Source organism: Cyrtonyx montezumae, unplaced genomic scaffold, assembly GCF_038088225.1.
Source record: "Cyrtonyx montezumae isolate F1298 unplaced genomic scaffold, pur_monq_1.0 scaffold_0, whole genome shotgun sequence".
In the NCBI taxonomy this organism is placed as follows: Eukaryota; Metazoa; Chordata; class Aves; order Galliformes; family Odontophoridae; genus Cyrtonyx; species Cyrtonyx montezumae.
Window position 1 is genome coordinate 7,375,339 of NW_027071824.1, and position 21,608 is coordinate 7,396,946.

Genomic DNA, 21,608 nt, shown 5'->3' on the forward strand with positions numbered 1-21,608 from the left:
TTGAATGCACTGATTCTTTTCTCCAATCCCTAGTAAAGACTTCATAGCCTGAGCCAAATCACTGTAATATGGAAATGCTACTTTGGTAGCTACGCAAAGCTACCAAGTTTACAATTGTCCTACAAAATGAGAACTGTGAATGCACATTTAATATCACGCAAGAGCGAGGAAAGTGGCTTCCTTACAGTGGTATTTTTGCTATGAAGAAAACTTTATTTTTTACTAAAACTTTGTAGAGCTCTTCTATTTCAACAGGCTTTAAAAATAATTAATGAGAAATCTGTAAGACATCTTTTTACACTTGAAGTATTACTCTTGTCATTATGGAATCATAAAATTATTTTTCGTTTTTTCTTCAGGAGTTCAAGTCAGATGATAATGTAGATATTCTCTTATGCTTGTCTATGCTAGAAATGCTAGACTTGGGATCTATCAATACTTCATGAGCTTTATGCTACAGTTGTAGCTTAAGACAGTGACTTATTTAAGTGCTGTGTTTAATATTACTTGAAAGTCATGGCCTGAGAGGATTGATAAGAGACAGTGAGAGCAAATGAGAAAAACATCCTTTTCCCACCCAGTAGCAGTGGTTTTAGATAAGTAAGTATAGTATTTCCCTTTGGAAGAGCTTCCCTTTTTGCACAGGCCACAGAGATATGCACACTAGCTATGCAAGTTTTGTGTTTAAATGTAGAAGCTATGACACATCTGGCCCCAAATGATTAAATTCTAGTAATTTCTTTTTGGATTGCACATTTATAACACATATACGTGCATCTGATTGATATACAATAAGGTGAATCTAGTCAATTTACAAGTTAATATGCTGGACTCAATAATGTTCTGTAAAGACATTCTCAATTCTGAAGCCAGCACAATCCGTTTTGTACTAGGCTTAACTATATACTGTTGACTTTGTGATTTAAATTCCACAGATAACTTAATTTTCCAAGGAAACAAAGAATCTAAACAAAACCTGCTATGTTTGTGTTGTTTTCAAGTAATCATTTGTATAGTTACATCTTTCATATTTCTTCCCTGACTAGTTCATCTCACTAATGCAAGGCAAAGTTCAGAGTTTCTTCTCTTTTGGCCAAAGTCTGGCATTGAGGAGCCCAAGACATACTGGAAGAGGCTAATGTATAAACACATGAAAAGTCATTACTGAGGATTCTGTTTCATTCATGTATTAATATTTAACAGTGGTGCCAATTAGCTACTTTTCCTGTTTACACTGTAGCAGATTTATCTGCCTGCTTTGTCAGTAGGTATTTGAATTCAGCATCAGTCTATGTGCCTAAGGAGGTCTAAGTTAGTACAGTCTTAAGATCCATCTGGAACGTAATCTGTCCACAGGGTTCACTTGGTTTCAAGACATTAAACTTGCAAGCAGCCTCTCTTCCTGTTACATCATGAAACTACTGCTTCCTTCTTGCTGCCATCATTTCAACACTTCTCTAGGTGTAGTTAATTCTGAATCTTGAAATGCATAGCTGCTTAGAGACACAATAATATGCAATGAATATGCATTGAACCTCATTAGTGTTGTCAGCAGCGCAGCCCATGGTAGTCTCAACAGGAGAACAGGATTCTTTGCTTCACTTGCTGTTACCTCAGGCTTTTCAAGCTACTTGTTGAGGCTTTCTACTAGCTCTAAAGACTAAGCAGGGGCAGGGGTGCCCTGTAGCAATCCCCTCCTAAAAAAACTCGCTGTAGATGTTGGAAGGAAGGTGTCAGACCACTGCTGAACCTTGTCTGTATTTTAAGGGAAGCTGTGGAACATGTATAGTTTGTATTCTGAGAGGTCCTGTGTGAAGCCAGGAGTTGGACTTTATGACCCTTGTGGGTCCCTTTCGACTCTGGATACTCTGTGATTCTTTGATGTATCTCATTGATATCCTCTGCTAGTGTTCAAAAGATGGGCTAAGCTGGCTACAGAAGAGAAATCATGCATCCCTGTCTGCGAAAGGCACATGCTCCTGGCCTTCTGCTAGGTGTGCTAAGATGTGCAGAGTGCTTCCTATTTTTCTGGTCTGGATTGGCATAGCTGGGCTTCCCTTTTCCCAAACTGTCTGCAGAGCAGATATTTTCACGTAGGAAGTGTAAAATATTAAAGGAAGGAATCAAATAACCATGTGCTGACTTGAAGGAAAGCTTCTCAAGAGCTAGGGGCTTATGTACTTTTATGCCCACCACTTTTTAAAATACACTGTCAAATTTACGGGTGAAATGGTAACATTAGACTAAATGTTGGCCTTTATAATATAGCACTAAGTAAACTGTGCTTACCTTTTAATATCTCTCAGAAGTGACTACACACATAGACAGAGTTTGAATGAAAAACAAAGACTGTTTGATACAGGACAGAGGAAAAAAAGGAATTAAACCATGGGAAGCATAAACCTTTTAGACTCCTTTAAAACGTTGCCTTTATTTTCCATTGTGTTGGCAGAAAGCAGGGATTGAAAGCTGTGAATTGCCTTGAGGCTGTGTTATCTTCCTCTACTTAGCAGCAGTTAGAACTGCTCTTTTTGCAAGTGTTGAGTAAATGAGATAAGGACTGGGAATTATTGGGAAAAGGGAATAAAATAAGCCTGCACTTAACAATAATATGGCACGTCTATTGTACCTGTGTAAAATGGGATCTAAAACAATCATAATAGTTTCCTGAAGGTGCACAGAGTAACACGGGGGGATATTCTGAGATTTAATTAATTAATGCTTGTAGCATGATGTGAGGTCTTAGGATGAAAAGTCATATATAACTGCAAAGTCTTAATTTTATGGAGCACAACTGACATTCAGATCTTCAAGGAAACTGATGTGGAAGATCACCTGCAATCTAGAATTCAGATCGTCCTTGTACAAATCCCCTTAAGGATTTTCCTCAAACTGTTACAAGTGTTTTCTTTTTTCCCTACTTTCATTTCTTTTTCTCCATTATGACTGTTGAGCTGTACAAAGACAAGAATTGCTTGTGCACCTATACAAACCCTATACAGCAAAAGTATAATTAAAACTACCTTTTTTTAAATGTTACAGTTGCTTGATATTAGATAAGAAAAGTTTTAAGGAGTCCAGAACCACTTTTCTTCACCATATCATATATGATGTAATTTCTGAAGAGCTGAGGAAGAAGGCTTGTGGCACAAATATACGTAGTCAGTATGAATGCTTTAATGGTGAAAATTTCAGATAAAATCAATAGGCAGAACATTTGATAATAACAAGGACATTGTCTTTCTATAACTGATTGCCATGAGATACCTTGACATGGAAAGTTCAGGTGTATAAATTATCTTTTTTACGGATAACAACAAAGGCATTCATGGTTCCATTGCACTGGCTTAAAACTATAGATGTTCTTCACAACACCTATCATTCTTGACACTGTTAGAATAAAGGGAGTGAGGCTGAGAAGACATCAGTGGCACTGATGTGGCAGCTCCTGTTGTGTTTTTTCTGTCAAAAGCATCACTCCGGCTGGCCATCAGCCAATATATCAAATGGAAAATAGGGTTTATGACATTAAGAAAAATATAACATCAACCCCCTAGTGCTTCATATTAAAGTACATGCCCCCTACCATTCACACGTTTGAGCCTTTAGGCTCTGGCTTACTCATCAGCAATCAGTGGAAAACTGTTCTGCTGTGGTGGAAAACTACCTGCGGTGCTTGCTTTAAGCATATTCCTGGAGTCTGGATGTGTGAGTACATCAGTTATAACCGTGGAGGTGCAGACCCCAGCCAGAACTTGCACTTGCCTGTGCTGGCCCTTCAGCTTCTCTCAGACATTCCTCCTCCAGGCTGAACCCAACAGGACATTCCCTTTCCCTTGTGACCAAAGTATACTCAACATATCTGCAGCATCTCAGTGAACTCACTGTTGGAGGACATGGTGATACTTTAATACAGTTCTGGACTGCATATACCTTGAAATCTTTGCTGATATGTGGGCCCTGCCCTCTCTCCCATCAGCTCTCCACAATCTGTGCCCCACTCAGCTCAACCCCAGAACATACAATATGTTTGTATTTTGCTAAGGGAGGACATGTAGTTGTTTTTTTTGGTGGGCTTCAGGTACTATATCTCAAACCTCAATCATATTATTATTATTAATTCTTTTTACTATATTTTGCATCTCTTATTTTGAAGGGTTAGTCCAGCTCAAAAATGACTATTTAAAACAAAAAAGTCTTTTTCAGATTAAGTAAGGAAGGTAGATTTGAATTGACCAAAACCTAAGTTTGGAGAAAGCAGGCCTGCCTGTTATCTAGTTTTCTATCCTTCCATCTTCATCCTTTTCTTGTGGTGAGGAATAGAATACACGGTTAAAAGTGGAAAAAAAGATGTGGGAGAAAAAGCAAAGGTGAGAAAGTACGGTTAATTATACAGTAAGTCTTGCAAGTGTTGTAAGAGATAAAATATTAATGTTAGGAAAACATGTTGACATCATCCTCTAGATGGTGCCTATAGTGGAATGTCATGTCATTGATATTTTGGTTTATCTGATTTATTTAGTCATGCAGAAAAATCTCTTTTTGGATTTCAGTGGTTCTTACCACAAATTAGACAAACAATACAGCTGCAAATACGTGGCACTCAGTGATGATAGATGAATTTTAAATACGGTGTCTGCCCTTATGTTAAGAAAGAAAATCTTACAGAAGTGGCATAGAACAGGATACTGAAGTTTTGACTTCACTCAAAAAGGAATTTAAAAAGTTTTATAAGTGCTGCATTGCTGTTTAAAAGTGTACCTGCTCCCAGAAGCCAGCATAGCGACTGAATGCAGCTGGCTCTGCGTGCGTGGTGCCGTTCTGCTGCTCCATGCCTCCTCATTTTCTTTGTGGTGCTTTGTCTTCCAATCAAAGCTGGGGACCGAGGCTCCTGCTGAGGCTGCAGCAGGTCCCCAGATGCTCAGGTGTGCCAGGAAGGAAAGCTGACTGCTGTGAAAATGAGCACCAGCCCCACTCGACAGATTCAGCTGCGTGCAGTTCACAGTTCCTCACATGTTCTGCCAGAAAGGAGAAGAATGAATTGCAATATGATGCTTGTAAATCAGGTACTAATTGTTGCGGCTTGCAAAACACTTTAAACCTCCTTAGATTACTGCCTTTTCTAAAAGTTGCTCACAGAGCATATTCCATAAGCTCCTGTAGGAGTAGTCACACAGGAAATGCCTCAGTTATGTGTTGAGCGGAGCAGGGTGTGCAAATGAGTTTTTCTTTAAAAGGAAGCACTTGGCAAAAATTAATATTGACATTATGTTTGGTAAGGAAAGTTTTGATTGCGAAAATTCAAAAGATGCATATATTTAAATGCCATTCAGAGTTATTTGCTTATTTATTCCAATTTGGTTATGTGCCATAAAAATTATACCACAAAGGAATAGACAGTCATGTAATACATGTCACTGCTGTTGAAGACATACTAGGTAATATTAATTGTTGTAAAAACAATTGAAAAAAAATCATGTGTTGAAAGGCAACTTTAAATTTCCAAAAATGAAATGCGAAGAAGTTCTTAAAATGTAAAATCTTGAAAGTTAAATTTACCAAATATTTTAAAGAAAACTCCAAAATTATTTTTTACACAAATTGGGAAAAAAATAAATAGTACAACATCAATTTCAGGTAAAACTGATAAAACTGGTTCCTTTTAGGCAGGATCATTTCTAGCAAAATGAGTAACACTTTGCTTTCTATTTGCTTTGAGTTTTTTCAGTACTATCGTGGGAATAATTTATATTCCAGTCCACACTGCTAGAGGAAGGAATGGAGTCATAGATTACCTGTGTATCTGTAAGTTATATCCTTGTGAATTTGAGCATAAGGCTTCAGGAATAGAGTAGATTTTAAAAATGAAAAAGAAACCGTGTGCATAATACAAGCTTGAGAAAAAAGGCAACCCGAAAGATAAGTTAGGGATTGTATATGAAAATGAATTCAGTGCAATTTTGAGAGGGAAGGCAGGGGCTAAGAAGTATGCTGGGAAATAAACATGAGTATCTGAGTTTTGTTGAGGTGGAGGGTGCTCACAGTGTTTGCAGAAAAAATGGAATGTTATGGGACTGGCAAAGTGAATAATGTCAAAGGTAAGGGCAGAATGAGGATCTTTGTAAAGCCCCAAATATTCCCAGCTTTCCTGTCACTTGTGGAGGAAGTGCCTTCCTTGATGGAGAATTTTGAAAACTGGCATTGGAGAATGGTTGAATTAATATTCTGATTGCTGGGAGATTATAGCTTCTGCCTCTCTTGACCAGGATGAGTTCAGTGTCTCTGCTTCTGTAGAGAAGAGAATGTCATACAGAATTACCTTCTGATCATTTATGTCTGGAGGATATGAAATAACCAGTACCATTAGCAGTGTGATTGTCTCTGATGCCCTCTCTGATATTTAGTTAGAGTCTCACTGAAAAAAAATTGAGCTAGCTTTTTCATCAGATATCAAAGATACCTGCTGAATAGGGGCTACTGTACAAAGGGGCGATAGGGAGAAAGAAGAAATCAGAGCCTTGCCTTAACATGACTGGATGAGTGTTGATTATGACCCCTGAAGAAGGTGTGCATACTGAAGCTCTCTGTTGGGCAGCTCCCGAGAGGTTCAGGGTTCTGATGTATCCACCTTGTTTTGAACTCACGCCCTGAGACCTGGGCAACTGGGCAGAATTTTCAACTGCCTTGAAAAAGGAGGAAAAGCCCAGTGTGGCAACACTGGAAAGTATTGCTTCATCAGATCGATAGGTTAAAAGATGTCTGGGTTGTGTAGTTTTATGCACGTTAAACGTCTGTGCGGGAAGTCCACTCACACAGACTATTATTGACAGCTACAGATCAATGTTAATTTTTGATCATTTTCAACATATGAAGACCTCTTGATCTTGTTGTCACCTTTGGGGCACTTCAAGTGGTTGGCAGCAGTCATGGTAGGCATGTAAAACCAGCAGGCCCCAACAGCTGCACAGCCGTGCCCGTGACCAGAGGACGGCCAGCACCTTGTGTCCCAGCCATTGCTGCTTTGAGAGGCATGAAAGAGTGTGCCCATTTGTTTCCAGACTTTAAGTGACTTCTGTGCTCATGAATTAAGAAATAAACAAACAAAAAAGGCAATCTGAAGCAAATCTCGATGGATACATTATTCATGATTCGTGCTCTCGTTTCATGCCTTGAAAATGTGTTAAAACAAGGTTTTGTTTTAAATAACTTTTATCCTAATTTACAATTGGAGCTGTGGAATTGGCCGAACAGGGTGCATTTGTTGCTGCTGACAGCTTAGGCTTCCACTGGCCACGTGTAAAGCCTTTTACACCACAAAAGCAGAGGTGCTATCCTGCATCTCAGGGTGGTGACACTGCCAGTGCTGTGAGGGCAAAGGGACTGGGCTGCCCAAAGCAAGGGACTGCTGGCAGGTAGCTCCGGGCTGCAGTATGGGATGCCAACACAGCTACCTCCAGATTGGGTCTGCAGTGTTTACATTAAAAGGATAGACCTTACATGAGAAGTGCAAGAGTGCACACACACATTGTTTGCTGGGTTACTCTAAATGTAGTGACTGAATGAGTAAGTCTGCTTTGCAATAGAAGACAGAGAAAGGAGGATGTGGGACTGTAGTCCATCAGCTTTCATGGACAGTCAGTCATGAGCTACGAATATCTTAATGTTTGCATTAAAATTTTATTTTGTTGGCATGCTTTTAATGGTAAATGAAATCTGGCCTGTTAGCAGTGTGTAAACATGGAATATATGAGTTCAAGGCTTTGCAAACAAAGGCTGGGAGAACATTCCATGCAAGGATTGTGGTCCTGCACCTGTTTAAGATGGTGCAGATGTCCACTGAAGCCAAAGGCTACCGTGCTATCCTTTGTAAGCTGTGTGTTTGGCACTTATATTTAACCACTCCAGCAGGGCAGTATTTCTAGGCTAGGACATTAAATAATCCTTAATATAAATCACTGAGACTGCCATCCATCCTTTTTTTAGGATCAACCTCTGAGCTTAGTAAATTCACAGATGGCAATCGCAACAGTGCAGGGGGAGAAAGCGTGGCTTCATTTTCTTGGAGGACATCCCCTGAGCTTACTTCAAAACCAAACAAAACAAGAATACATGTAAACCGTTTGCTCTTCAAGAAGTATCTGTAGGAGCCAGGGATAAAAGTCATCCCTGGAAGGAATAGTTTAGCGGTCTCCTGAGAACACAGCAAATTGCAGGCAAGGAAATCCCTCCAGCCTTGTTTCATTTCAAAAGGTGGTAAGGATTGTAAATAATTAAATCTTGGGGTTTAGTGGAAAAACCGTGGAGGGTGATGAAAAATATGCCATTTTTCTGTTAAAAAAATAAAAAAAATCAAGTGTTTTGTAGCACCTTTGTCACAAAAGCCCGCACTGATCACGCAGTGATAAGAAAGCAGAGCCATTACTTTCTGTACAGTGTTTGTAATGATGTGTGTTTGTACCTTCTGAGGGCCCCTGTGCAATGGTTCAGGGGTAGTAATTTAATGTGGTGTGCTCCCTTCCTTCCTCCTCCATCCCCAAACCATGGGATGTAAATTTTAGGCTTTTAAAAGTTCTGTTTTGAAAACCTAATAGATAACTGTCCTCATAAAAACTATTAATACAGACCACATCCAATTGTAAAGCTAATTTTAATCATGTTTTGTGCCAACATAATTTCTGATGCCAGATTTTTATGCTAAGCATGAACTTCAATTTGAGCTCTGTTCTTTAACCTGCAGTTCATAATTCTGCATTCGGCCGTATAGGTTTTTGGCTATGGCAGTTTGAACGCTTCCACTTTCAAAGATCTGAGCCATAAATGTTTATTAAAAGAATCTATAATGAAATCAGTTTTGTTATTTTTTTAATGGCTGCCTTGAGTATGTTGGATGACTGAACGCGCGTTGTTAATCATTAAGCTCTCATGTTACAAAAAGTGTTTGATAGTATTGCCATCTAGGGGCTGAACGAAATTCTCCGTACTGAAATAAACTGTAATTGAACAGGTGCTGCTATTGACAATATACATATGTTTTTGCTTTATAGCCCACATGCTTTCCATATTTCTTATGACAAAAGATATCTCTAAATGTCCCACAGCAGCCAGAGCTTTTTTATATATAATCTGTTCGGGTGATTGCTATTTGCATTTGAGCTTATGCTTTTTTGGCAGCGATGACTGGGAATTCCTAACAAAGAATTATACTTTTTTGCATTATTAATCTTGCTAGTGTTTGCCCTGTTTAACAGAAAAAGGAATCATTTATCAGAAAAGTATGTTTATAATCTGTACTTGTGGCATCTTCAGATTTAATATTCATAATGGTCACTCAAACGCTGCGCTATATTTATCTAAAAGACTAACTCATTGTTGTGAGGAAATAACTACTTAAATATTGATGATCCAACTTTTAATATTTAAAAAAAGAAATTAATATTTCTTTAAAATTTGTTTCTGAGTCTGTTCTCCTAACAAATGTTTAAATATTAAACAATTGAAAGTGTTAGCATTTAACAACTTAATACAACTTAGTGAAGGAGGGAAATTGACTGCAGCTTCTTGCTGTGTGAAGGAAGCTGAATCCCTGCACTCCCATTCTTTGTATTGGTAGAACTCATGCGAAAGCACTGATAAGAATGGAATTTAAGACATCGGCGATGAGCAGATCCCCTTTCCTCCCCTGATGAGACACTTCTGAAGAGTCTCTCAGTGAAACAAGCTGCTCCCCTTCTTTGTTAGGCACCTTGCCTTCCACAGCTGCTGGAAGCAGTGCTGTGCTGTGCTGCCTTCCTGCAGGGTCAGGTCTCTGTCTGCTGCCATATGGGGTGAGCTGCAGAGCCGATGCAGTGGTCCCTCCTGTCCGTGGCTGTTGTGTGTCTGCCCACATCCACCTGCATGGCCCTTCTGCTTGGCATGGCAGCAGGTGTGCCCCAGCCCTTCCAGAAAGGCTCAGCCCCGTACCCTGCGCAGCTACACGGCTTCCAGTCGGCCTCAGCCTCTGCTTGGCCTCAAGGGACATCCTGACAGAGCAGGAATACCAAAAACAGCTTATTCTGCCTACCTCTCCCTCCCTTTTTTATCATTCCACTTTTTTAAGCATTTTGGTTTTGGTGAGGAAACGAGACTGTTGTACGTCTTCGAAACACCGTAATCTTTTTACACAGGTAGATAGTGATAAGACAAAGGAAAATGGTTTGGACTGTGCAAGGCTACCCAGAAATCAGCGTTACAGTCTCCACCATATTGACAGATATTTTTAAAATCCTAACAGTTTATTTCTGAGATTCAGCCATGGAAATCCACATAAAAATCCTGGTAACCAGCTGGGGTATTCTGAAAAGCGGTCAGAAGAGACCCAGAGCTGAGACCTCATTTTCCAAGTGACATAAACCACAGATGCTGATTACTTTTTTAACTAACTCAAACATCTGTATTCTTGCTTCAGGGAAGAAAGCATCAAGCTCATTTATTTGGATTGAAACCTTTCACAACATATCATGTTCATGTCGTAGCTGTAAACAGTGCCGGACAGGTTTCAAGCCCCTGGACATCTGTGCGCACATTGGAGGCTTCACCCAGTGGCCTGAGCAACTTCACTGTGGAAAAGAAAGAAAACGGCAGGGCTCTGTTACTGAAATGGTCAGAGCCTTCTGAACCCAATGGCATAATTAAGGTAATCTCTGCGTTGAGATTTTGCTTGATCAAAAAAAGAAAAGATAAACAACGAATATCTATCTATTTATTTATTTATTTTTCTGGAAAAGACTCAGTCGAATGCATTATACTTTCAAATAAGACAGAAGTCCTGTGTAAGCACAAGGCACTAAGAGAGCACTCATGGCTTGTGGTGATACTCAAATGAGAATTAACATTCCTGTGCAAGCCCCAACCGCAAAAGTTCATTTACAGTGAACCAGGCTGTTAATTTAATGGACAGAAAGCTATGCATGAACGCTCATTGTCTTAAATAGCTTTAGCCCCTTACTTTAGACATTGCCAAAATGCACTTCTAAAACTTTAGGTTCAGTAGAATGTTGTTCTGAAATTTGTGCCTTCTGTTAACGCAGTGGTTTCAAGCGATTGTAAATCAGTTACCTGCAAGGAGAGACAGGGTTGATGTGGGAGAGTTTTCTGGGTTTTTTTTCTTAAATGGTTTTCTCTAAAGTTAGTCTGCAAGAGGCTTTGTGCTAATCTATACGAGGCTTGCTATAAAGCTTGATAACAAACAAACATAATGAAAAGTGTCACTAGATGATTTATTGCTACAACCAAAATGAAAAAAAAAATCATGAAAATTGGATCAAAACATTATTTTTGTATCAGTGATCTGTTTTTGTGGTGATTGTTGCTATCAAGGAAGTCAGCTACTGGATGGTTGGTTAATAGTCATCTCTCTGTTGCAAATATTAAGGCACCTCATCTATAACTTGCTTACAAACATTTTGATATATAGATTTCTGTCCTTTTATCCTGACTTCTGTCCTTCTCTCCCTCTCAGTCTTTCTTTTTTCTTTTTCCTCAGACCTATAACATTTTCAGTGATGACAACCTGGAGTACAGTGGTTTATCTCGCCAGTTCCTCTTCAGGCGCCTTGAGCCATACACGCTCTACACCCTAATACTGGAAGCTTGTAATGCAGCAGGCTGCACTCGTTCTCCACCCCAGCCCATCCGAACAGATGAAGCACCTCCAGTGTCTCAGATGGCACCCGTAATCCAGGCAGTGAATGCTACCAACATTGAGCTGAGCTGGTTGGAGCCAATTAATCCAAATGGAAAAATAATTCGCTATGAAGTTATTCACAGGTGCACAAAAGAAAATGCTGCAGGGTACAGAGCAACAATGGAAGATGAGAAAATTGTTTTCACAGAATATAACACTGAAAGTAATACGTTTGTATATAATGATAAAGGTTTGCAGCCATGGACAAGATATGAATACAAAATACGCACCTGGAATGCAGCAGGCTACGCTGACAGCTCTTGGACAGCAGCCATGACCAGTCAAACTGCCCCAAAAGGTCTTGCTGCCCCAAGGTTATCCTTAGCATCAGTTAACCCCCGTAAGGTGCTCGTCTCGTGGGATGCGCCGGCACAGCCCAATGGTATTCTTCAATCATACAGGCTGCTAAAAAATGATGTTCTCTATCCTTTCAGCTTTGATGCTGCTACCTTCAGCTATGCGGATGAGGACTTACTACCCTATTCGATGTACAGTTATGCAGTAGTTGCCTGCACAATGGGAGGCTGCTCTACCAGTGAACCAGCTGTAGTACGGACGCTGGAAGCAGCTCCCGCGTTAGTGGATCCACCATCTCTGCAGGCTGTCAGTTCCACTCAGGTTAATGCTTCCTGGGCACCTCCCCAAATGCAAAATGGAGATATCACCAAGTACATTTTGAAATTAAACAATGAGGAGTACTATCCTGGCAAAAATTTGGGAATGTTGATTTCTAATCTGCAGCCTTACACACAGTATGATTTTGAATTGGTTGCCTGTACTGCTGGGGGCTGCACATCTAGCACAGTCCAGTCGGTAAGGACCATGGAGGCTCCACCTTTAAATATGGAAGCTCCCAGACTGCTTGTCATGGGCTCAGAGTCAATTGAGATCACGTGGAAAAGTCCAGCTAACCCCAATGGTAAAATCACAAGCTACGAGCTTAGGAGGGATGATATTCTTGTTTACTCAGGTCAGGAAACTCGCTACCTTGATTTCACCTTAACACCAGGCATGGAGTACAGCTACACTGTCACTGCAAATAACAGTCAAGGGAGTGTGACCAGCCCATCAGCTCAGATAAAAACCAACCCCTCTGCTCCTTCTGGGATGTTGCCTCCCAGGTTGCAAGCATGGTCCTCAAAAGAGATTTTGGTTGCCTGGGATCCTCCTATCAGAGTAAATGGTGACATTAAAAACTATACTATCTCGATCCACAAGCCTGCTGAAACGGGAAAGAAAACTGTTGACTTTGATGCATCTCATAGTTCTTTTGTGAGACGCTCGTTCATAGTGGCAGGACTACAGCCCTACAGTTGGTAAGTATGGAAGACCGTGCTTGTTAAATGAATGCTGTAAGTTGAATCAGTAGGCTGGAGAACAGATTAACTCTCTACTTTGAACAGCTGGTCAGACCCATGGGTTTCAGTTCTTAAAAGGCACATGATCAAGCCAAGATATTTTAATTTATTGTAACACCAGCTATATATCATCTTGATAAAGTGCACAGAGTTGACCTGGGTTATAATTGATACACAGGGTGGTTCAGTACTCTGCTACAGGCTCCAGAACCTGCATTCTTCTATATCTTTTGCAAGATGTCTACATTTAAGGATAAGTAGGGCTTTAGCTGACAAAGAATACTTGTTAGCTAGCCCATTTGCAGCACAGCTGAGCGTCAGCAAAGTCACGCCAGGACCGTGCTTGCCCGTTTGAACTGAAAAAGAGCTACTTGTGTTTAGATAGGACTCAGTTGTAAAAAGAACATACTTGATACTGAAGTAATGTCTTCCCTGCTAATTCTTGATTATTTACGTGATCTTTCCTTATATATTTGTGTAGGCATAATTTGTGTGTGTTACATGGTTGATAAGTCTGCCTACTATTTACATAAAACTAATCTAAATCCAAAGAGAGAAGAGTAATAGAGTGAAGTTAGTGATGATTCAGCTCTCAAATGATATCCACATCATCTGTTACAATAAATCATCATTTTGATGTATATAATCAAAATCAAAATAATTTTGATCATGGAGATATGAACGCTGCTTTGAAAACAAAAATATGTAAAATCTGGATGACAGTGTTCTTCTGTCATCTGCTATATGAAGTCCTACATGTAATCTATATGTTGATTTAATTGTTTACTTTTTCAAAAGTGCCAAAGACCAAACAATTTAAGAACTCCCCCTTCCAATGTGTGTTTGGTTCAAATGTTTTAACCACTTTGTTTCTACTTTGTTTTCCAAGGTACGAGGTACAACTCCAAGCTTGCACAGAGCTGGGCTGTGCCTCCAGTGAGTGGACATCTGTCCAGACGCTAGAGGCACCACCAGCAGCACAGCCCGCCCCTCTCATAGAGATACAGACCACAGCCGGGGGCTTCCAGACAGTGTCTTCTGTCCTGTGGACTGGCCCACAGCAGCCAAATGGGAAGATTTTACACTATGAACTTTACAGAAGGCGGATGACACAAACCCTCTTAAATTTTGACCTCGTCCTTGTTTACAATGGTTCTTCAACATTCTTCAGAGATGACCAGTTGCTGCCTTACACAGAATATGAATATCAGGTGGGAACTAATGTTATGTCAGTAGTGTGATATTTTAGTAGGCATTTCATTAAGTTTTTCTTTTCTTCCCTCCTCCTCTAGTCTGGAATTAATTTTACTTTGAGATCATAAAGTAGCTTATACCAACAGGAACTGGGGCTGTTTTTTCAACAAATTAAATGGTAAAATGATAGGATAACAAGCAGATTTTGTGAGGTTATTGTTGATGACTGTTATTTCTCATGCATGTGGGTATCTTACCTTTTACTATTGGAATTAAACTGTGAAGTAGATACTGTCATTGCTAACAGCAGTGCCCTGAAAACTAAGCTCAAGTTTTGTACAGATATCTTGACTTTATCCCATTGAACTGCGATATTTGCTATTTCTAAACATCTGACATTCCTTCCAAGCGTTTAGATGAGTTAGTAGAATTTAAAACATCACCAGAAACAGCCTTTAATCTGTTGTCCCTAAAGCCATAGTTTTGTAGCAGGTTAAGGCTAGTTTTTTGGATATAAAGATGCCTTTCAAAAAGCATTCTTATTATTCTGCCAACAGTATACAAATAAACCTCACTCCTGAATCTATACACAATGATTCTCCATATGGAGTGTCTTGGAGATGAGTTTGGTAATTCTCAGAATGATTTACAACTGTTTTCCTAAAATAAATAAAATTTGCTCAGATATGGATTTGTTTCAGTAAGTATGAAACACAGTGCGTTCCACCTCTTGAGCTCCCACAGGATAGTGTCAGTCTTTCTTCAAAATGTTCATTTGCTTTATAGGATCACAAAGTAATTCATGTTGGAATGGCTCTCATCCAGTCTAGCTTTCCACTCAAAGCGCTGACAGTTGAGAGGTCAGATGAGGTTATTTAGGGCTTTATTCTTTTGCATCTTGGAAATGTTCAGGGAAAATGAACAACATCTCAGGCAGCCTGCACCACTGCTTGACTGTCCCCATGGTGAGAAAGGTGTTCTCACTTGCCAACTTCTCCAACTCCCTGATTACCTTGGTGGCCCTCTGCTGTACTCACTCCAATTAATCAATCTTTCTTGGGGCCAGAACAGGACAAACGCTAAGTAAAAGCATGTAATCACTTCCTTTAATTGTCTGGCTATGGTCCTGTTAAGTAGCTTAAGGTACTGTTGCCCATTTTTGCTGCCAGGGTACATTGCTGGCTCATGTTTGACTTCCTATCTACTAAGATCCCCCCAGGTTCTTTCCAGCTGAGCTGTTCCATAGCTGGTCAGTTTCTACCCTGTAATGCTGCGATGGTTCATTACTTCCCATGGTGCAAAACTTCACATTTGTTCCTGAAACCTCCTGGTGAATTATTCCTCTGGGATCTTCTGGCCACTCTTGTTGATATTGATGGACTCTCTTTACTTTGGTGTCAACTTGACTCAGATTTGATGACAGTGGTCTTCACAGATCAGGTTCTTTGGTATCTGTTCTTCACTTCTTTTTGGTAGCCAGAAGCCATACAGAATTAAATCTAAAATGCATCTTCATCACATTAGCAGTAGAATCTATTGAGCTGGTACATGTCAAAGACTCACAAAGTCATGTAGCACAGAAGGGACACGCAGAGGTCATCTAGTCTAACTTACTGCTTGAAGCAGATCTGTTCTGAGAAGGCTGCTCAGAACTGCATCCAATTGCGTTCTGGACCAAGTTCTCCTGACTCTCCAAGGATGGAGATTTTACAGCCTGTCTGTTCCAATGATTGCTTACATATCTCTTATTTCCCTTTGCATCTAACTGTGTAGTTTCATCTTGTGTCCATTACGTCTTGTATGTCAGAGTCCTAGGGCCTAGAGGGAAGAACTCAGCAGTTTTCTTCATAAATCACGTCTAGCATCTCTAACTTGGATAAGGAAAGGATTCTGAAGGGATAGTTATTAAATTATTGCAGAGACTGGGATGCTACTAGAAAAACTTAATGCAGCATTCACAAAACCTATCTTCGCTACTTGACAGACATAAACCTTTTACCTTTTGATGTTTCTGGATTGGCAGCGTGTCTGTAAGGTGATAGCCAGTGTGAACGGTCCGTCTATTAGCTTTGAGCCAGAGGAAATGATTAGTATCTATGAGTTCAGAGAACTTCATTATTTAGTAGTATAAGAGATGCTGCAACATTTTCCAACGCAAAAAGTATGAGTACTTCAAGCCTGAAAACTTACTGCTCTATATGAAGGTATGTTTTACAGTTGTCACTTTACTTGTGACCAATGCTATTATTTTTTTTCAAGAAATAGCACAGTTTAGAGTGAAATGTTGTAGTAAGGCCCCCTGTGTACAGATATTAAAGTTTTCTTTCTCCCTGTGTAGGGCTCTTCTGTAGGTCCACAATACTGTGAATTCTCCATTTGCTGTAGTTTCCTTATAATGAAACTATTGCTAGACCAGTCCTTTACTATTTTGTTCAGGATCGGTGAAGAATGCAAATGCAAGTGCAGATGAAGATTGGTAAGAAGAAAAGAGTTGTAGCAAATCCATGCCCTGATTATTACTTAGAAATCCTGCTTAGCTGAAGAGAAACATCTCAATTTCGTCTGGGCTGGAAGCTGTGTGGTAATCTCAGTTGCATGAACTTATTGAAAGCTATTTTTGGGGAGGAGAAACTCATAGATCAGCACGGAGATTTTCTTGAGCTAACTAATATAATGATCAATTGATGATGGGTAGGAAAGCGAATTCCTTTGGTTTACCATGACGTAGTCGAGACTTGGCTTTTTAACTTGGTTCTGCTCTGTAACTGGGCTGAGCTGTTGACTGGAACCCTAAAATGTTTTTGTTTGTTTGATGGGGTTTTTTTTCATTTTTTTCCTCTCCACTGGTGGCCATATATTTCACCGTGAGAGGTTTTTGCATGCACATGTTTGCCTTCTTATGTCACTTGCAGCAGTCCTCTGGGATCTATTCTAAGCTCCTCCATTGTTGACAATTTATATCTTGTCTGTGAGACAAGTTATTCATAAGTATAGGGCTTGGCTTTTGCTATTATGCTGATGAAACCCAGATTTATATTTCACTTAAACTGAATATTGATTCTGCTGTCTCTGCGTTTGAGACTTGTTTTCTGGACATAAAACTTTAAATGCAACTGAATTTCCTCCAGCAGAATGCAGATAAAATCAAAGTGTTGTGATGGGATGGGATCCTCTCCAGCTTTTTTGGAGGTATTAAGGTTTAGTTCAGTGAACCCTGATAGCTTCTTTGGATCTGAGGTTGAGGGTTTTGGAGACTATGGTGGGGTTTTTTTTCTCTTTTTTTTCTTTTTTTTTTTTGCTGGAAACTTCAGCTGAATATTTAAGGCTTGTAAGAATAAATGCAAAAGTTGCACTTCCAAAAATGATGAAGTGACTTTTGAAGCTCATGCTGGTCAAAGGGACTGTGCCCCCTAAATGCTAAGGTCACAATTGTTCAAGGGACTTGAGCAATTTTATTATTCACCTATGTAAGCGTATTAATGCCTACTAAGTTGCACTGTACTTTAAGAGGCATTAAGGAGCCTCTTGTCCTATACTTGGAAATAATTACTTAGGACTTTGAAACTCCATCTACATGTAGAACCAAAAATATAGGTACTTGCATTCTTTGTAGCCTCTTAGGCATTTCTTGAAACTGCCTGAATCCTCAGCTCTATTGCATGGTTCACTCTAAAAGTCCCGACTTTGAGACCTAATGAGTTTCTAAGTGCAAACCTTGATTTCTGTAATACTTCTGAAACAATATATTCATTCTTTTCTCAGCAACTGCTGACAATGGTGTACAATACTCATTTTTCTTAGCTACTGGTAGGCCCTTTTGGCACACAGCACTGATCTGCAAAAAGCAGCTGCTATAGTTTGGTGCAAATTTCCATACAAGTGTGATGTCACTCTTCCATAATTGCACTTAGCTGTGTACTTGGACTGCCTCTTTAGATTAATGGCTTAATGTCTTCCTGGTGTGTAGAACACTTCCTTATTTCCTCTCGGAAAGCACTGAAAAAGCAAAAGGTAGGAAAGTAGGAGCAGCACTTTTCAGAAAGTTTTATTGTTCCCTTTTTATTCTTTAGTAGGACTGTCTGGTGTGCAGCAGAAGGTGTCTGCCTCCCACAGTGTCCTTCATCCTTATGTAGTGTGCTTTTCACAGTCCAAATACTTCTGAAAAGTGAAAGGTCAAGGAAAGATCCTGAGATATGCCAGGGAATATACATTTTGGGCCCTCGATCTTGGACTCTGCGAAACTATCAAAGAAGAAACAAATCGTATTTCTGACTTTGGAGAGTTACAGGAAAAAAATGGGTGAAAAGTCATGAAGATTATGGCAGGACCATCTGCATGGAGCGCAGAAAATGTTAGCTCTCTTGGTCACTTTCAGAGATTACAAGAATGGCACTTGGTTTGCCAGCCTGTCCATCTAACTGTTGGCTGAGCTCCATTTAGTGCTGCTTAGTTACTGACAAACAACTAAGTGACTTTTACAGCTTAAAATGGGGTGAAGCATGTTCTCTGACTAACCATTGATGGATAGTCACCCATTTGTAATATCCCTCATCTCTTCTTCATTCTCTTCTTCATTTTAATTCACCATTTCTTCCTGTCACACTGAGAAAAAGATATACCACAAAGCAGTGACAAAATCAAAGACATCTCCTTCTTGTACTTCCTGCTCTCTATCCCCTCTTTGTATGAAAGAAAGGGTTTTCTTGCAACAGAAAATCATCTGATAAGTAAAACAGGCACAACTGTATTCTTTCACTGTTGTAATGGTGATATGTACTCTGAATACCCTTTTGCTGAACTAGATGCTTCCTTTACCCTGATACAGCAGGGCACACAGCAGGGAGAGTGCTACTTGAAACCATGCAGTTTATTTTATTAAGCCCCTCTTCAGGCACCATGTTTCTGTTACCAACACCAATCTAAGCTTAAGTATTTAAACAATGTAGTGATGAAGAAAACCTTGATTTTTGTTCATTAAAAAAAGTAGGGATGTTAGACTGATTTTATTTATTTACTTATTGCTTACAGAATTAATGGGGAGACAGTTATGGCACCACACTTGCAAGACTTTTCTCATTATGTTGCTATTTGGACATTTTCAAAACCATGGCAAGCTATCCTTTAGAAAGCCATTAGTGTGGGTACCGCAGGAAAATGTATTCCAGGGCAGTAGATGACTTGATCTGATTTCCTTGATTGTATCTTTTTATTTATGAGGCATAATTCATGACTGCTGAAAAGCAAACTAAAATGAGTGATGACTAACTACAGCCAAAGTAATAAATCAGAAGCAGAGAAAGAAGTGGTGATTTTGATCGAATCTATTGAATTAGCTGTTGCCCTTAGCTATTACAGGTATTGGAAAGACCTTTTAATATCTGCTTATCTCTCTCTTGGGAATGTGGTAACTATCTCATTATATACCCATAGGAAACAAATTATTTAATTTTCTACCTTTTAGAGTTAAACTTGTTTACGTCTCTCATTAATTACGGGTGTTATACTATGTTAAATGAAATGAGCATCCTTTAGAATATGATAATTTTGAGCAAGTCCCAAACTGTTTGCCTGTAATCTTTGTCTTTCTCTTTCACCTCCCTAGAATGAGCTTAGTACTCTTTTACAGACAAAAATTTGAATAGTGAAGATGAATAGCAATGTTAAGATGTTCAAATTATCACAGTGCTAGAAGCTTGGACCTACAGTCTATCTCGTTATATGTCTATGGCCTCCCTAAGTATTCTGACTGAGTGCTAAATAGGGAAAAGAATAGATCTCAGGATGGGCAATCTTAAAGCACGCTTTTGTTTACTACCTCCTTGTACCACTGATCATGAGTGGATGTGATACCTTTTATTCCATTGCCTCTGATCTATTCCTACTAGACTGTGAACACTTCTGAAGCTTTCTACTTTGCTTATACCTTCCTGATGCTGCAGTGCCCACAATGAATACATTATTTTAATGCTGGATGCTAGATTTCTGTAGACAAGGTTTGTGCTCTGAGTTGTGCTGACACTGCATCAAATTACCTAGACTGCAGGTTGGTCAGGTCTGATGAGAAGAAAGATTTGTGAAGGGTGCTACAAACAATAGTGTTAGAGAGCATCTCTGGGTTTCTCTAATTTTATTTAACTAGACAAGATTATAGATTTCAATTTTCTTGCAGAATGCTGTTCAAACACAGCTAAAAATTTGGTGCTATGTTTCTGAAACTTGTTGATATTGTATCTCTAAAATATCTTTCTATCTTAGAAAAAAAAGCTACTCTGAGAAAACTCTGTGTTTATGTAATCATAGGACTAGAAAGTAGTAGATCTATGATCGATGAAGAAAACAGTCTCAAAGTGGTGCTGCATATTTCAACCTCCAGGAATCAATTGTAGAAAATGAGGAGTGGTATCAGTTCATCTCTGCTACTGTTCATCTCTCCTGGCACATGCAGAGTGGTGCTAGTGCTGAATCGTTTTTGGAAGGACCAGCAGTCACTTGTGTTAAGTCCTTGGATTCCCTTAGGGCAGAGACCTGACTATTATGTGAAAGATGAGACTGAATCTGAGCTTGTGGCTCTCCAGGACCTACAGCACTGCCTCATTTCCCCTCAGCTCTGGTCAAGGCTCATAGCTGAGGATAAGCAGTGCTTTACTGATGAGACTTTAAGTCATGCGGCCATGTTCTGACTGGAAGCCAGTGGTTCCTGGTTGGCCGCCGTGTTTAAAGTGATATTTCGTCACACTGCTGAGGCCAGGTGTGAGAGGTGAGTGGTGGGAGCTGGCAGCTGTTAGTGCAGACATGACATCTTCTGTCAAACCTCTGCTCAGTCAGTTTGTGGTTACGCTTATTCATGTGTTTGGAGTCACATGATCAAATGATCGCTTTAATCATTGAGGGAATTTTTGAACACACGATGCATTTTTTTCTGCCATAGTCACAAACAGTATTTGTTCTTCCAGGGGGCTTAATCTGAGAGATTAATTTTGGTAGTTTCTTCACTGTTCCTTCTTATCACAGAGAAGCTGTAGTGCTTGCCTGGTTTATAATTGTCTTCTTCTGATGCTTTTCTTCAGCTTCAGAGGTGGAGGGCTTGTGGGAATTTAAATCCAGATGTTTCCCTCCATTCCCTCCTTATGAACTACATACTTTCACATATGATCTCCATTGATAAAAGAAAAAACGACGTTTTCAGTTCAAAATACAGCTTGCCCGGGTAAGGACCTGGAACAACACATGACCCAATGTTGCTCAGAGATGAAGACAGCTCCTACTCTCAGCATCTATGATGCTGTGACTTTCTCCCTCTCCATCTTAGAGCCATTGTGATTTTATTGCCCTGT

The 21,608-nt window shown here is 39.7% G+C and overlaps 1 protein-coding gene across 1 annotated transcript in view; it reads left to right on the forward strand.

Annotated features, from left to right (window-relative positions):
- USH2A (usherin) overlaps window positions 1-21,608 on the forward strand; it is a 354,043-nt gene that overhangs the window by 317,849 nt on the left and 14,586 nt on the right. The window contains exons 61-63 of the mRNA XM_065744176.1: window positions 10,445-10,672; window positions 11,522-13,038; window positions 13,970-14,291. Coding sequence (XP_065600248.1) covers window positions 10,445-10,672; window positions 11,522-13,038; window positions 13,970-14,291 — 2,067 coding nt within the window. The remainder of the gene's footprint in view (window positions 1-10,444; window positions 10,673-11,521; window positions 13,039-13,969; window positions 14,292-21,608) is intronic.